This window comes from Eurypyga helias, unplaced genomic scaffold (genome assembly GCF_000690775.1).
Source record: "Eurypyga helias isolate BGI_N326 unplaced genomic scaffold, ASM69077v1 scaffold16383, whole genome shotgun sequence".
Taxonomy (NCBI): Eukaryota; Metazoa; Chordata; class Aves; order Eurypygiformes; family Eurypygidae; genus Eurypyga; species Eurypyga helias.
In genome coordinates, this window is record NW_010243233.1 from 6,664 (window position 1) to 25,176 (window position 18,513).

An 18,513-nucleotide genomic window follows, 5' to 3' on the forward strand; every position below is an offset into this window, starting at 1 on the left:
AGACTTAAATAACCATTTTCATATCTAATATTCAACACAGAATATCTATTCCAAACAAAATACTGCAAGGATTTATAATATACTTTCAGATGATAAAATCATCATAGCAACTGCTGTAAATCAATTGAGATATGGAGTAAGTGATTTTATTTTATCAATACAAGTATTTAGGGGAAGTAACCAAAGAACACCATAGCCACTCTGTTTAAATTAACAACTAAACTTTCACAAAATGGGCCTTAATATTTACATGGGTTTTGTTCAATAAAACATGGTACCTACTGATTTTGGAATAAACACATCTGAAAATGCCAAATGTCTAAGAAAGTTCTGTTTGCACCCACTAATGTCCACTGCAGGTCAGATACAACCTGCTACCAAACAACTGGTGTTTCACAAGTGATACAACAGGCATTTCTCTGTATCAAGGCTTAACAGCCATTTTTAAAACAATTTTTAATCGAAGTAAATAGGTAATAGCCATACTGTAGAGAACTACTCTTCAGATATTCAACACAGCAGGAAATCCAGTGTCTGGCATTTTTTGTGATTGTAGAAATGTCAAGAAAAGAAGTTTTCATTATTTCTTTATGAGTCAAAGCATACAAAAGCATTTACAAGCCCCTATTTCCCAAACATTTGAGCTTAGCTGATATATTTTCCAGGGGAAATAAAAGAGCACTTTAACTGATGTTGGCCTTTTGGGACACACACACACACACAAAAGGGTATGTATTTTGTATTTTCTTCCAGCATGTGGTAAAAACAGCCATGGGTGTGAGATAAAGTTATGGTCTCAGAAAAATCCTGCAAGCCTAGAGCTTACAGGGATTATACTAAAAAGAAAAGTATATGATGCACGAACAGAAAACATTTAAAAAAAAAATACAGAAATAAGGACGAATCAGCTTTACAGTATCCGGCTTAAACTTCCTGCCTTGAAGGAAGAAAAATACCCGAGGCATACCATTTCAAAAAATCTGATACAAACAAAATAATTAATAAGCTTGGTTTGCCACCTGCATAGACATTTTAGTGTCAGCAACTAACACTACTGAAAGTAAGGAGCCCGTCTATTGGCGAGTCCAGGCAATCAAAGTTACGCCATGGTCTCTTCACTTTAATGAGGACATACAGCATACACCAACCTACCCAACCTGGTGAACTGTTGAGAAGTATGTGACTCCCTCTCTTATAAATAATTAAGCCACCTACAAATTAGAGAAAATCAGTGGTGTGCAAGCAATGACGACTGTCAAGTCTGGTTTTGCTTTGGAAATAGCATGGTGCAAGGAAAACAAAGCCTAGTTTCTTAGTAATCACAGGAGAAACACACCACACCTTCCAATTGTCTGCATAACCCACTTTAGGCACGACCTTCATGAGATATATCAATCAGGATCATCTCCAGGACATGTTCCCCAAGCTATACAAATCACCATTAAGGGTGGCCTGACTGTTTGGTAGCAAGTGTATCTTCCTGCCAAGCAGGAGAGACAAGTCTGAATCTACCCTCTGGTTGTAACCAACCAAGTCAAGGACTGGGAGGATAATTTCAGCCTCATGGGAAGAGAAGGAAATGGTATCTTTCATTACTCTGGAGCACCCCCTAGTAGTCACATAACATCCAGGCCCCAGGAAAGCTATCAGCCATCCCTGCCTCCAGGCCAGATGTGGGGAGTAAACAAGGTGAGGGAGGACATGCTGTCAGAATAAGTAGTTCACTTGAAAGAATAGAATATTTAGTGCATTATATGTGCAGCTAATGGTAAAATAGATTAGCTAAAGCCCTTGTTCTTACTCTGCCTTCACAAATAGTACTCCTTCTGTAGGTCACACGTATTTGTCAGGGCACTGATAAACACATATGCCAACAAACTTCACTACAGGGCTAGTCAGATGGGTGGCAAAAGGAGTTCAGTTTTCCTAAGATCTTAGTTATTTATCAGTTGAAAGGCTGAAAAGCTTAGACTAACACACGGCGAGCTAACAGAAGAGTTCCTTTCCATCTTAACAAGACGACCCAAAGCCACAGATCTGAAACACTTGGGGAAAATAAAAATTAGCAGCTCGAAACAGCACTATATTCTAACAGGAAAAAGAAACAGACTTATGATAACAGAAATTCTGAACTTTGAGCTAACCACCGTACCCCTGGTGAGAAGGAAAACACTCAGAAGTATCAGACAAGGGCCCATTAGAATACTCTGTGCCATTCAGAAAGAGAGGAGATACAGTACTACCAGAAAGGGGTCAGTGCCCTCGGGATCTGCAGACATAAGAAATTTTATTATTCTCCTTTTATCAACACTGGTTTCTGTACACCTTTATCACCAAAACACTACACAACACCACCTTTTTAAAAAAATAACGCCAACAGACAATCCCAGCATCACTAATTCTTTGAGAATGCCAAAAATACAGAGACTTGGGAAACATTCTATTTGGAAATGGTCTATTTTTGTGCCTCTGGGTCTGAAAGAATAGAGTTAGAGAGTTCTTTCTTCCCTGGAGCAAAATTTACATAAGCATGTAGCTATTGCTAAATAACTTTTGCATTAGAGACAGCTCAGGGAAATGCCCTGTTCTTAAGACTCTCGAGTTTCATCAGATCACTGTGCAGGGCGTTTTATTTTTTTTAATTATTACTCACACTTGTATACTGAATCACTTATAAAACAAATAAGGTTTAATAAGTTTCAATGCCCAAGGCTACCTCAACGTGATGACATCTCTGTCACGCAAGAACTGGGAGTGCTACACCCTGCAGCAATAACTAAAAAGCTGTTTGATATAATGGCAGGTTTAAAAGCAAACCTCCAGACCAAGAGAATTTAAAATGCAGATTCTTGAAACAGGTTACAAGTCTCCTTCAAGTAAACAAATGTTACCAAAATATGGAGCAATTTCTTATTATTTCAACATTTATAATCCTACAAATACACGGAGTATCCAGGCACAAAAGTGAATTTAATTCAATACTGCAATTTAGTTTCAACAAGAGAGGGCAGTTTAAAAACCAAATCTGAAACAAGGTAAGCAAAGGTTCCTGCTAGTGCACACCTGCCATGACATGATATATTACTGACGACAGGTGTAAAGAAAAAAAAAGAAAAAAGTCTCAGTGGAATTAAAATGTGTAATGCAGGCTGCGTGTTTCAACAGGAATCATGAAACAGTAGTACTTGTTCTACACATAATGCTGAGGTAGATTAAACAGTAGCATACCTAATCACCAAGACTTAAGGCCACGAAGAGGCAGATCAAAGTGCAGCAACGTCGAACTGCTCATTGCGTACCTAATTTGCAGTTTCAGTTCACTGAAATGCAAGAGTTTCATGTCTTTTTAAAACAATTTTGCCATGCCAATCCCACTACAAGCTATTTCCTAAATACAGGCCATAAGCAGCGTAGGACTGTAATCCCACTGAAACCCACCCTGTCAGGGGCCGCCCTGGACAGATGCGATGAAGAGACAGAAAGACTTTCTCTCCCCACCCTGGTGGGTTACATCCCCAAAACCTGTTACATTCCCGAAACCTGTCTTGCTGTACTAACCAGAAACTGCAAAATGGTCTTTTTTTCTCCTGCTTGTTCAGAGAGAAATGCCCAGGCAACTGCACCTTGACTCCTGAAGTAACAAACTGCTGGAGGAATCCAGGGGCAAAGAATTTTGAAGTTTGCTGACACAAGTTTTAGTTGTCCCTCATGAGGATGTGTTCTGCTTTACACACTTGGCAATTACTATGTTTCTCTGCAGATTCTGCTAGAATCTTGTATGTTTAAGAGAAAACGTTTATTTATTTTAAACACTGCTTTTATTTTCAGCTGGTATTTTTGGTTTAACAACATGCTATTGTTACAACTGTTACAAAATTCTTAATATTAAACTCTTGAAATAAATATTTCCTACTCCAGGTAAGCATGTCTGTGTACATGCATACCTGCATACGTATCATCCTGAAAACCTTTATTCCCTAATGACAGAATTCATGCTGACATTGTAGTAACTGAGCTGAAAAATTGAAGACTGAATGCAGGAGAAGGCTTTAAAAATTCAGTCTGCTCATACCTACCAACTGGAACAAGAGTTATGAGCTGCAGGACACAAATAAAACTGGCATGATAAATACTCCTACCCCACAGAGGAGAAAAAAAAAAACATATAAATGCAAGAAGGCATGCTTCTGCTTTCAGGTATATTGTATCACACTCCAGTTTCGATTCGACTTGTTAAGCATTCACCTGTTTCGCTTAGTACGCACTAATGAACAGGTGGATAGAGCCAAAGCCAAACTCAAAGGAATTATGACAAAACACTAATGTATTATACATCCTGCAGGTCTCATCATGCACCTCGAATGGCAAACAGGCAGTCTCCCTTTCCAGATCTGACAATAAAATGATGAAACATCATTCTGTCTTTTGAAACATACTGCAATGCATACACATAATGCTTCCTCCTGCTTAAGCAGCAACTCCTAAGTTACTCTAAATACAAATCATTCCTTGTATCTTCTGATTGGGAAGAGCTGCTAGAGAAAAAAAAAGCACCACACACTTGTTCCAGAACTTTGCTTTGATGTTTAGTCATATACTCCATACAAGTCCTCACACCAATTATTTAAGAAGAGCTGCAAATTTATGCAAATTATAGAAACCCATACAAACACCAGCAAATCTTTAAACCTGTGCAAAGACCGTACAAAGAGCGTGTCACCTGACTTTGCTTGTACTACCTCAACTTTGGTCATCAACAACAACAGGAAGGAACAACTCCACTCACACAAACTCCCCTGTTCCACCCAAATATATTCGGACGTCCAAGTTGGAACAGATTCAGAACTCTTATTCAAGTATCTCAAAATGCACACAGACAATTTTAAGGGTGTAAAACTACAAAAGAACTTTTATAAAAAGATATTCTTAGAATGTACAAGAGGAGTGCTATCATACAGTAGTGGTTCATGGTATTACAGATTTTTTCCCATGCACAGTACTGAAATTTCAAAAGAATTCAGCTAAGAATTCATCTCTTTAGGTGATAAACTACTGTTAGTTCAGAAGGTAAGGAGCACTGCACAAAAAACTTCTTCAGATGAGCAAGCAAAAACACAGGAAATAGTGCACATTTTCAGACTACTGAAGGACACTGTCTAACAAGTTTAGTATGTCTTACTAAAACTACTGAGAATGTTTTGGTTGAAGAAGAGTAGATAAAAGTTTCAAGAATCACTTGCATTTTGGTTATCAGGTCTGAAAAGTCTAGGAGAGACCACTACTGCATCGGAAGCTCAACCTCTTCATTTTGTAGAGTTCCAGTTTTTTTATTTCAAAGGTTTTGTTCAAAGTAAAAAAAAAAAAAAACCCCACACCATCAACAAAAAAAAACAACTCACCTAACCCAAACTGAATTATGAAATGACTACTAATATACAATCAGATATTTAAAAGCATTTTGGAGAGTTATTTATCAGTATCTATACTGGCAATTTCACATTATTTGATGATGACAGGAATGCTTAAAGAAAATACACACACAGGAAAGTTACATCTTCAGAACTGTTGTGGAGGAAATTCTCCCTGTACATTATTTTACCCTTTTTTAACACAAAGAAACCCTTCTGTGCACTGTTTATTAACCATCTACCGTAGCAGTTACCATATAATCGTAAATACAATCATCTATCTTTTAAAGGAAAACCAGTATTTACCAGGGCCTGGAGCATGCCATTCATAACAACAGTCCCCTCCATGGTCTGGAAGGAGGATTTAGATAACATGGAAAGTGTCCAGTCCAGGAAGTCTGCCATCCTTTTTTGTCGGACATCAGGCCGTACAATAAATCTGTCACAGAAAAAAAGCAGAATACCGCAGTTACTAACTTTATCACTCTCAATGAAAAATAATTTTTCCAGCATCCATACTGGTTGCAGTTCCTAAAAAAAAATTCTCTAATGGATATTTTCCTAAATCGCTGGGGGTGGGAACACTCCAAACCAACGTATACTTAGCCCTTCTGTTTCTGAGCAAGGCTCTGACCCAGAATGTCACTTTCACTTCAAACCATCCTAGAAACTTGGATTCTAGAGATTTCTCATCTTAATTACAAAGCAACAAACTTGGCAAAGGTCCCCCACAAAAATAATTTCCATTAGAATTAGTGAAAAGCTGAAACAAATAAAGAGATTCTCCACCATTCTCACCAAGAACAGCTATTCTGCCAATCTGAAAATGGGTGGAAATCGATGGTGCATACTGCACTGTTATCAGCCAGCCCCATAAAAAGTGATCATCGGTTTTTTGGATATTTGAAAAGGTCAAACACCAGTTATGTAACACACTGGATGGGTCAAGAGATGTGTTTTTACCTGTCTTACATAGGGCAAAAGAGGTGCATCATTGTTAAACTACTTCCCTAAACCTACACTCAGCCAGCACCAGCGCCAGCCAAGCTACAGTTCGGGCATCAGCTCAGTTACCGCAGTCTGTATTCTTAGCACCTAAAAATTAGGGTCCTGTTCCAGCAGAGATTCAGACTAAATTAAGAATCTTTGTTCTCCATACCATCTAAGGAAATAGGGCACATGGGAAAGCCCACAAAGTACAACTCATAGCGCTTCCAGAAGGATGTATGCAGGGCCTGTATCCGGCTACTTTATACAGCTACACGATAAACGGGGAGCGTTGCCAAGAGCTAACGAACAGGGAATATGAAATGCAGGGAAAACCGGAAACAGTGAGCAGGCACGTGAGCACTTGAATTGTCTTCACTCAGTACCAACTGTGTTCAGCAACAGGACGACGAGGCCTTGCAGGAGGGGTTAGTTGAGGGGAGGCGGTTTGCTCTGTACCAGAGCAGCAAGGACAAAGTCTTCCTTTGCACAAACAGGGCAGGTAACAGAAGTAACCTGTAAAGCAGAAGAACTGGTTCCTATACCCTTTCTCAGCCCAAAGGGGTTTAAATCTTAATTTCTCAAAGGAATGCCCTAACCTTGAGACTAAAAGCAAGATAAGGATGAGCCTCATCATCTGCTGCTGCAACCAGGTCACTGAGCAGACAGAAAAACGAATTCAAGAAACAAACTCCAGCTCCTTCACCCTATGAAAAGTAAATTACTTTGGAAAACAGGAAGTCTTGGATCCTGATGTATCTAAACTTCACTTGAAACTCATGAACTGCTTAGAGCAGGAACCAGAACCCAGACTTCCCTTTCCTCCCCAAGGAGTGTCCTACTCAGCGTGTTGCAGAGTTAAGACTCCTGTATCTTATCTGTCCATCCTAGGGCTTTTGGATTCCTGCCCACCTAACAGTCTAACTTCAAGAAGGTGAAACAGTGATCTCACCTCTGAATAACCATGTCCACTCATTAAAGAACTGGTTTGGGATATGAAAGCAGTGGGTTCAAGTGCATGAAAGCCAAAAGGCCTTAGACCTGCATCTTCGAATTGCTGGTGAAGTGTTTTAATCATTAGGCTGTTTTGAAAATAGTGTTTTCATAATAAACTAAATAATTATAAGTACACTAATTTTGCTGCCATTACAGTCTCAAACACTTGGCTGCAGCTGGTGCTAGAACCAGCTCAATGTATTCTACCACCTTATTGGCTACGAATATATACATTCAATAAAAATTAATTCAGCCAATAAAATGGAGGGGAAGACAACATAAGACAACTGCTAATAACGTGCCTGCATAGTACCCTGCCTTAGGATGCAGGGCACTTCGGAAATCCCCCTGAAATCCTGAGCTGAGAACCGCAAGAAGACTTTTGCTGACTGCAATGCTACAATCAATCACACTACAGCGCTGGGTTCAGTTGGGATAATCTTCCTCACAGCAGCTGGTACAAGGCCATGGTTTGGCTTTGTGCTGAGAATAACATCGATGAAACACTAATGTTTTCAGTTGTTCTAGGGAATGTTTATACCGAGACAAGGACTTTTTTCCAGTTTCTGATACTGCTCCTGTGTTCCCAGCTTCTTCTCTACAAGAAGCAGGAGGGGACACAGCCCGGACAGCTGACCCAAACGCAGCAGAGGGACGTTTCATGCCATCACACGTCATGCCCAGTAAGCAAGCTGGGGGAGCTGGCTGGGAGGGGAATTGCTGCCTGGGGACAGGCTGAGTGTCACTGGCCAGCGGTGAGCAGTTGTATCATTTGTTTTCCTTCACTTCTTCCCTTTTTTTTAATTACCTCTTAATAGTAGTAGTATTTTCATTATACAGTAGTAGTCATAGTAGTATAATTATTTCATTTCACTTACTTTCAATTATTAAACTGTTCTTATCTCAACCCACAAGTTCTCTTACCTTTTCCTCTGATTCTCTCCCATCCTACAGGGGGAGGGGGAGGAAGAGGAGGTGAGTGAGCAGCTTGGTGTGTGGTACTTGGTTACTTACTCGGGCTAAACCACAACAACTATACGTATGCTCTCCCTAGCAATTTAATTTTACAGATACCCTGGAGTGCAAATGAAGTACAAATACAATTAGTAAAATGTGACAAAAAAATATTTTTAAAATCATTGTCATCCTTACTTGAAAAGGCTTCCAAATACCTTCAAGATTCTATCACAGTTGATTTGTGTATTTTTCTGGGGTTTTAGGAAGTGAGGAAAACAAAGGGAACATTCAGGCACATATGAATACACAAGAATAATTCGCTCTATGTCACACTTTCACCTCAAATCCTGTTTCTGTCAATTGTGACAAGGTTGATTACCAGTGCAGATACATAAAAATCCCAGAAAAGCAACTTCCAATTATCACTTCCAAAATGACTGCACAAACTGATTAGGATAAGGAGAGAAACCTACTTCCTGTCACATGGAAATAAGTATGTAATGCACAAGATCATTTATTAAAGACTAATCAAAGGGTTAATGCATCCACTTAAATTTTGCTCTGAAAAAACCCTACGATTCTGTTCTCAACTCTCATGAACTTTCAAAAAAAAAAAAATGTTTGTTTTGTCATCAGATTTGGAACTGCAGTGTAACACTCACTAAATACAAATTTCTAAGGCATTGAGCATCGTGACTGAAGTTCAGAATTAATTTAAAATAAGTACATGGACAGTTATTTCCCAAAAATACAGGATCTGCTCTACTGTCACATTTAATAACTAGTTTGATACAATTAATTCCACAAATTTTGTGCATCTTAAACTAGAGAAAAATGTTAACACAGATTTTATTGTTCAGACTAGCTACCCACATCCACTATTTCATCCTGTTCACCCTGCAGAGCCCCTGCTCCTCTAAGTGTGCTCCTGTAAGAGTGCAGAGTCCTCTGCCCTGGCCACCCTGTGCTGGCAGAGCCCCTGGTGCAGGCGGAGGGCATGCTGGGGTAAAGATTCGGGGGTTGCGTGCTCTGAAGAGACAAAAGGAAAGAACAACCTAACGGCAAACTGAGCTGACCAAAGACCTCTTCTGCTATAACATATCGGGATATGTACTGTGATGCAGATGGGAAAAGAGATAGCTATTTTCTACACCTTTTATGGTTTTTGTAATTTATTTCCATATGCATTACAAATTAAATCAATCTCCACTAATGCACGAGGAGAGGAAAGAAGAGATACAGAAGTTTGTTATTTCCAATTTATAAACAACTCTAGCATCAATATTACTGATGTGATGCAAACAATGTCAGAACAACTGCACCTCTGTCACAAATTTTTCTGTCTCTGAACACCAACTGTGTAAAACAACAGGGTTTAAAAAGTTCCATTATCCTACACCTGTTTCATTTGATGAATTATTTCACAGATATCAATCTAATTACTGTTAGTAAAGTACTGTTTTCTGGATGAGAGAATTAAGAAAGTTACAAGAGAGATATTAAGAAAATAAATTCTAGCATTACTATTTTCTCTTACATAAGTTCCATAGTTCCCCCCATGGCAGGGGGTGGGACTGGATGATCTTTAAAGTCCCTTCCAACCCAAACCATTCTAGGATTCTATAACTTAAGTAGGAAACATGAAGCCAGTAATACCAGATACCATTTCTCTCTTCACCAGGCAACACACTGCAAAAAATCATCAGCAACACAACATAATCCTATCTTTCTGAAACGCTAGAGCACAAACCGGTCCCTAGAAGGTGAGCTGAACAGTATCCTGTAAACAGTGGAGATCTGTATCACTGTGACACACGGCTGTTTCTCTACAGCCGGAGAAAACACAGCACTTCCAATGATAAATACACTACTGGATCTGATTCAAGCAAGTTTAATATCCCACATACAGTTCCCAGTGCTGTCATTAGCAGCACATCAAATTGAAAAATGGCAGGAAAGATGGAAGATAGCTTTCTTCTTCCTGCCAAGACGCACAAAAGGGACTTACTTTGAAACCAGCACAGCAGCTGCATCTCGAGCCTTATCGCTGACAACCAAGTAACACTAAAGGTAAAAGAAAATGAACTGTAAAAGAATTCATACATGTAGATTTGACAACCACATAACAATTTTGCACATGAATATACAACTTATGATTGCAAACTTGATTCTGATTACATATATTATGTAATTATTATGATTATAAACTGAGCCTAAGATTATAAAAAATTAAATTTCCCATTTAACAAACCGTATCTCAGACAAGAAAGTCCCCCTTCTCGTGTCTTTCAAAGCAAGTTTACCTTAACTGAAACTTAACTGACAGTACTAATTGTGCTACCACATGCCTACAAGTGATAAGCCACTGAAGTGCTGCAAGTGTCAAAAGCACATGCTGATCAGGTATTTGTGGGAGAGGATTGTTTCTTATTTTTATCTTGAAGGGATGACAAGTTAGCCCCTTCTGCTTATGCCTAGTGAAATTTTATCATCTTTGTTGAAGTCTTCATGCAGTCATAGCTTCCAACGTTATTCATCCTGATGGAACGCTTATTTCCTACATAAATCATCAAACTTAGCTTTCAGAAAATGCTAGCGAGTATTTTCAAATGTTAAAAGCTGTTACCATAATCAAAGGCATACATTCACACCAGACAGTCCTAAAATAAGACAGTTTATTACTTCAGGGAAAACAAGTAACAGTTTCATCTGACACTAAAGCAGCAAAAAAACCTACCGAAGATTCAAAAATTACGGAGAAATTCTTTACAGACTGGATATAGAAAATATGGGCTTAACTAATATTCTGAAAAGACAATAATTTCTTACATATCGAAAGGTTAAGCCTAGGGAAAAACATCCCAGGTTTGATGGTGTTACAAGATGTATTATGCTTACTTTTGCTATGTGAAGTATACGATCCATTGTTGGCATACGAGCATGCCCTTCCTCAGAAATAATACTTCCATCAAAACGGGCCAGATCAAAAGGAATCAAGCATATCACGGACAGCCATAATAAAAGCATGTAACGAGTTTCCCAAGTCTGGAAAAGAATGGTAAAACAAAATATGCACTCCATTTTCTGGAATATACTCCAACAAAGTGCCTGGTGCACGAACTATCCCCTACCTCCACGGCACTTCGAAGTAAGATGATGAAAAAACTCCAAACCTGAATGCTCTGGAACACCAAAGGAGACAGAACTACAAGAAATTCCAAACAGCAAAACTGTAACAAAATTAATGGACCTTCTGCTCTTCCTCTGAACTCTAGACAAGTTTATTTCCTTCCCAAAGAAAAACTGCATGTTGCCATTTTCCTGTTTTCTCCTCCCCTCAGCCCATTTGTGCCTCCAGTCACAAATGAGAGGAATATATTCTTCTCCCTAAATTCTTACGTATGGTTTTCATGGGTGTACTGAAATAACGTTAGGTGTGTTTTGGGAGGCACACAGACAAGAAGGAACTCTCACAAGCTTTAAAGCCGTACAACTACATCAACAACAGCAGCAAAGTGGTCAGAAGTGATAATGTTTGTTAAAAAAAGACATGAATTTAAAGCAGCAAATCAATTACTGTCTTCATATCTGTGATTTTTGTTGTAAGTAACAGATGATCTCTCTTAAAATTCATCTATCTTACTAAGCCTTCTGGAATTCTTCTTTTTCCTTATTCAAACCCGTAAGAATGTGAATTGCAGTATCTTGGAGTTGGACTCAATGATCCTTATGGGTCCCTTCCAACTCCAGATATTCTATAATTCTGTGATATCAATCCATGCTTCAAAATTCCTCACTTGAATATTTTTTTGAATCAGAACTCTGCCCAAAACATCCCCAGCCAAATAAAACTTTAAATCAGGACACAGAAGGACACAGCACTGTTTTTCAAATTACTTATAGGTAGAAAAAAAATGTGAAATTTTGTGTTATTTTTCCATACCCAGCAATATATTATCAAAAGACAAAAATCCAAGCAATTCATGCATCAGGACATAATTGTGCAATTTGCTCCAATGTTCACCTCCGTCCTTTCAAAAAAAAAAAAAAAAAAGGGGAAAAAAATAAAAAGAAATCTGTAGATGGATAGATGGATAGATTGATTGCTTTTGGGGAGTTGGGGAAGAATAAAACATTTTATGAAATTAAGCAAGGAAAAATAACTCTAGTCTTCATTTCCTCATCAAAATAGAATTTCTCATGTCAACTTTGACAAAAGCCAAATGCTTAAAAACCAGCCTGTTTACATTAAGAAATAGGAATATATACATAAAACCTAAATATTGTTTCCTGTGATTTTACTTTTATGCCTTCAAGCTAAATTATCATGACTGTTAATGAAATGCACAGCAGGAAGAGGATTTTTTCAGTTACTGCTTATAGATGCTCAATTATCTTCCACTGCCTTTCTTACTATGTTGTTTCAATTCATGTTCCCTTAAACGAGTGGTTAAAGATTTCACTTGCACCTCTACTGCCATCACTCCCAAATCCTTAGACCATACCCCATGAAAGAAAAACACAACACTTCTTCAGTAAGACATTTCTTTTAAGAAAGAAATCTTGTAAGATGACTTTCATACTAAATCCAGGTGTTCAGTTAACACCGGACAGGCTGTACCGCTGCTTTATACAGTCTTCTCTGGATTTTTTCCTTGCATTGTTCATTAGCTTTTTCTGTTGGAGACATAAGAGTTTAAAAAAACAGTACAGCAAGTTCTCACCTCAGAGTCTTTTGGATTCTGGTCTACAAGCATATCCAAAACAGGCTGTAGATCAGCTACTTCATGAGGAAACAGTGGAAGGAAACGTTTGTACCCTCTCACCTGTAACAGAAAGTTTCAAAATTCAGTAAGCCATCTGGCACTGTCAGGTACCCAGGAAAATAAAACCTGAGGATCCTCATGCAGTAACAACAGTAAGGATATGAACTAAGATTTAATTGAGATATAAACCGAGATTTCTACATTTTTTGCAAACTTATTAGGAATTAATGGAATGATAATTCTTGAATGTAAAAAAAGGGACCTCTGGAGACTGTCTAGCCCAACTCTCCTGCTCAAGCACTGTCACCCACAGCAGGCTGTGCAGGACCATGTCCAGTCGGGTATCTGCAGGGATGGAGACTCCACCACCTCCCTGAGCAACCTATTCCAGTGTTCAACTCAACCCTCATGGTCAAAAAAAGGCTTTCTTATGCTCAGATGGAAATTCCACGATTCATCTAATTCTTCATCATACTATACTCTTTTTTTTAACATTCTAACTCTTGTTTTATCACTCAGTATCTCAGTGTCTGCAAATTTTGCATTCAGACCCTGACTTTTATTACTGTGGATCATTCCATAACAAACTATAATGAAAATGATAAAAAAGAGAACGAACCTTTCACAGTACAGTTTAAAACATTTCATTGCATTACTTAGACATACATTTATTCATTTTACTATTTTCGAAAATGTGAAAAAAAATTTAAAGTTATTTAAACAACAAAGAAAATATTGGAAACTTACACATTTCAGTTACATAATGTTAAATTTGTGGGGTTTTACCTTTGTAATGATGTAAAGAAATTTAAAAGCCAAGTGAACTAGCAGGGAAGGAGATCCTTTGTCCCATACTATATCCAACAATGAATTCATCATCCACTCTAAGGAAAGGAAAAAAGTGAGACCACGTGTAGTTAGCTTACAGTTTCTCATACTTCCAATAAAAAAGAGGGAGATAGTAGTCATATAATACAAGTAATATCAACCACAGCAATCTTGCAATGCAAATACGAACCTTCTAGTTTTACAGATTTTCAAGTATATATACAAAAACTATTCAAAGATGACGTTCCTACCCAAGTGGTGATCCAACAAGTGAGGTTGCTCCTGGTACTTGTCCATTATACCTGAAAAGGAAAAGATACCTGTGATAAGGGTCTTCAAACTGAAGACCCTTACAGGCATTAATTGTGACACATCCCTTATTCTAGACAGCTTTAGCTGAAGATTTCAATATCCTTGAGCTAAGTGCTGCCATCTCCTGTTAAGCCTGGTCAAAAAGTAAGTAAATGACAGACAAGTCATAGTAGAAATACAGCCTGTCCACTTCTGCAGTGCAATCACTGACCAACACTCAATCACAAACCCCCTCCAAGGAGTCTTTCAAATTACTGGGGACAAATGCCACAGCTAAACAAAACAAGCACTCACTCCGTTTGTTGCTGTTCTTCCCTGCAGAGCTCTTCGTGACTCTCCTAAGAGCAACTTCCCAGCACACCATTTCTGATGGAAATCTGCAAACATTAAACCACTATGGACTGTAGCTGCTCCAGGTGTGCCAGCTCTCCACTGCACTTACAGAATTATAAAATGGTTTGGGTTGGAAGGGATCTTAAAGATCATCCAGTTCCAACTCCCCTGCCATGGCAGGGACACCTTCCACTAGACCAGGTTGCTCCAAGCCTCATCCAGCCTGGCCTTGGACACTTCCAGGGATGGGGCATCCACAGCTTCTCTGGGCAACCTGAGACCTTCTACCCACGCAGCAACCAGAATGCTGCTTTACACCTTTCTCTTCATCTTCATTAACACATGGAAACCCACTTAATTTTACACACTCTTCTATTAGTTAGCGTGTCAAATGACCGACTGTCTTTAAAAAACACACACACAAAGATATCTCAAAACCAAGAGGTGTTAGTAGCATGACACTTTTCCAATCCTGAGGCTAATTCAGCCATAAGCAAATTCTCCCTGGACACACTGTGTTTCCCCACAAGGTTATCTCCCTTCCCATGCCTGGAACTTACACATAGTTCCAACACTGAGCATCTGTATGGAAACAGGGTATAGGCATTGCAAAATTCTTACCTCTTTCTTTTGAGCCACCTGACTAAAGCACAAAAAAGCCAACATAGTACGACTCTGCGAGTTATGCTCGTTTTAATTGGAACAGAGTTAGTTATCCACACAGTAGCTCATATAAATATTGATCACATACCGGTTTTAGTGATTGCTAAGCAATGTTTATGTCAGCTCAAGGACTTCTTTCAGCTTCTGATTCTGCCCCTGTGTTCAGGCAGGACAGTTGAGCAAACTGACCAAAGGGACATTTCATGCCATCAAACGTCATGCTCAGTATTTAAGCTGGTGGTGCGGCCAGGGGGGATGCTCTCGCTTGCTCTGGCTCTTGCTACCTGGGGACTGGCTGGGCATTGGTCAGTGGGTGGTGAGCAGCTGTATCATTTGCTTTCTGTTACTTTCATGAGATATTATCAGTAGTAATACTAGTATTATTAGTATTGATAGTATTGTTGGTATCTTTATTTTATTCCATTTACTTTCAATTATGAAATTGTTCTTATCTCAACCCATGAGTTTCCTTGTCTCTTCCTCCTGATTCCCCTCCCCATCCCAATGGGGAGCAGGTAGGTGAGCAAGCAGCTGGCTCTTACTTGGTTGCTGCTGGGGTTAAGCCACAAGTGAAGGTGCCCTTCACAATTCTCAGAGCTAGTTTTTTTATTTTGAAAGAAAACACAGGAAACTATTCAGCAAAGAACAAAGAATCCTTGAAGCATTTTAACCTGGACTAATGCAAACAGTAGCTGTTATGATCTGTGCTCCTCAAAAACTTTTCACATTCATCACTTCATCTTGCTGCCAGTAATATGTTATCTTCCTTTTGGGAACTGGCTTGAGGAAAGACAAATTGAAACTGAGTACTGAAAAAACTAAGAACAACTCACCACGGTTTTTAGAAACAAAAGCATTTCAATTTAAACCCAGAATGAACAAAAAGCAGCTACCGAAATGAAAGCTGGATTTCAGAAGGGATCATCAAGTGATCCAGTACTGTGTTGGAGACTGCCTGAGTCATTTTAGATAATTTGGTTAGAAAATAGACAGTTTATTAGAAAAATAAAATCCTTTCTTAAACTCTCCTTTTCCTGCATTTGTTTCTCTCTCAAACAATTTTGCTCTCTATCCTTTTTCTCCGGTTGTCACATCAAAACTTAGATTTAAGATGTAACTTTGACAGTGCTGTAGTTGACCAGTGGGTGACACTGCACAACCACTTTCAAGATACCAGCCAGTCCAAGAGCATCCTAAGTGACTCGTGCAATTCCACCCGGATACCACAGCGCTGCCTCCTGTCAAGAGGGAAGCCTGAGCTCCTAATCGTCAGCTTCCCACTGCAGTTCATGATACCTTAAGGTGTGGTCTGGCAATCTGAGGTAAAACCGCCAATCTAAATGCTGAAGAGAATGAACTGGGGAAAAGGGGGGGGGGAGGAGAAACCAACACAAAGTTCTTCTAATGCTATTATTTCAAAAAAAGATCTTCCTAAACTTTCCTACAAAATTATAGTTGCAGTTTAAACTCTCTTCCAAACTTCTAACACTTCACAAAAAAATGAGCACCACCTATGTTTGTGACTGCTTTGGAGATCAGTGTTAAAATCCCCTGTGACTTGTCATTACTGTGCTATCTGCATATCAATTAACAGTATTCCCTAAGCCTCATCATTACATCCCACACACTTAGCCTAATACCATGTTTGGGACATTTTGCTCGAGAAGGATCAAATGATACCTTATGATACTAAATATTACAACCGACTACTGAAGAAAACATAGTGCCTATAGGGTTTAAGTGTATTAACACTGTATTTACTGGGCCGTTCTGGTACTGACCATACAGCAATACCTCCTACCTTCAAAGGACCTGCTCCCCAAAGGGCCAAAGTCACAGGCTTCAATGGGCAGCAAAGCATTTTTCTCATGAGAAGTTATGCGACAGAGCGGAGATGCACACAGAAAGTTCAAAAATACAATTCAAAGCCACAGAGACAGTCAATATGCTATATGATATGAGCCATGACATGACATGACAGAGAGGCACAGCAAGATGATCGGCTGGAGGAGATGATGGCCTTCTGAACACTGAGATTTTTTCAGTAAGTGCTTTTCTATGCCATCAAATTCTGCCTTTCCACCTGTGATACTGAACAGCAAACAGATACGAGCGCTCTTGCTACTTCTTTCTGAACATGTTCATCATTAACCTCCTCAGATGGAACAGTCACTTAAGTTCACAGAGTGTAATTCCAGTAAGTAAATTCTGCAGGGTCAGATTTCCAGACTTTGGGTTTCTGGTTTATTATACTTACTTTTTATCAGAAACAAAGATGCTGGATCAATATTTTTAGTGCAAGCTTTTGCCATTTCACCATTTTTACAAAAGTGCTTGCAAAACGCTATTCGACTTGATTTGCAAATACGTGAAACTTTGAATTAACTTTTCCAAATTGTCTGGTTGGAATACTGGATCCAATACACAAGTGTGCATTATAACGGGCTAATCGCCTAGGACACTGCTCCATGCAGGTAGTTACACCACTTCTGTATTCAGCTGAGGTCTAGAGGCAGAACAGCTTTTATCACATGGCTCAAAAGCTCAGCTGCTAAATCAGATCCAAGCTGCCACCACTCAGAAACAGTTACGTGATCTGTATGGTGTGAGCGACCCTTCAGACTGCCTATGAAGTATACAAGTAAAAATATGAACGTACCACTCTAAAGCTCAAAATGCATGCATTTTTAACAAGTAATTAGGTACAAAAGTGGCTTTATTTGACAGCCATACAAACTTTAACTAAATTATTGCCTGCAGTTGAATAGGAAACTGGTGGCTAAACATGGATCGGAATTCAGATTTCGTAAATCTAAGACCTAGGGATTTATTTGCAGTACTTCAATAACAAATAATAATGGAATAACTGTATCTGAAAAACAATATGAGTAAAAAACCTAAACTACTTGTTGATAAAAGTTCCAGCATTATCACCAGTTCAAAATCAGTGGCGTAGTCCTTCAAATCCATTTGAGCAATGTAGGAACTCGCTGCCTCTGGATGATGCGCTTACCTATGAATTTCTCCATCGTCATTTCTCGAGTCACCAGATCCCCACAGACTCCCTTCAGGTTACCGATGAGCCCCCGGACCTCCTGGCTCTCTGTGAAACTCTCCAGGATGTTTCTCGTGTTGCTGACACCCGGCTCCTGGTTCCTGCCTTCCTCTGGCTCCGACCCCGCTCCATTCATCTCGTCCAAAGCCATGCCCGAGGCCGGCGCTGGCTGTGACGGCTGGGCAGGACACAGCGGTCAGTGAGGCGG

At 39.2% G+C, this 18,513-nt stretch overlaps 1 protein-coding gene across 1 annotated transcript in view; it reads right to left on the minus strand.

Annotated features, from left to right (window-relative positions):
• LOC104507905 (tubulin-specific chaperone D-like) overlaps window positions 1-18,456 on the minus strand; it is a gene marked incomplete at its 3' end in the record, with an annotated part of 25,053 nt that extends 6,597 nt beyond the window's left edge. The window contains exons 1-7 of the mRNA XM_010149341.1: window positions 18,264-18,456; window positions 14,194-14,244; window positions 13,901-13,998; window positions 13,073-13,174; window positions 11,247-11,393; window positions 10,357-10,412; window positions 5,715-5,847 (exon numbers count right to left, since the gene is read on the minus strand). Of these exons, the coding sequence (XP_010147643.1) occupies window positions 5,715-5,847; window positions 10,357-10,412; window positions 11,247-11,393; window positions 13,073-13,174; window positions 13,901-13,998; window positions 14,194-14,244; window positions 18,264-18,456 (780 nt within the window). The remainder of the gene's footprint in view (window positions 1-5,714; window positions 5,848-10,356; window positions 10,413-11,246; window positions 11,394-13,072; window positions 13,175-13,900; window positions 13,999-14,193; window positions 14,245-18,263) is intronic.
• Window positions 18,457-18,513: the final 57 nt, after the last annotated feature.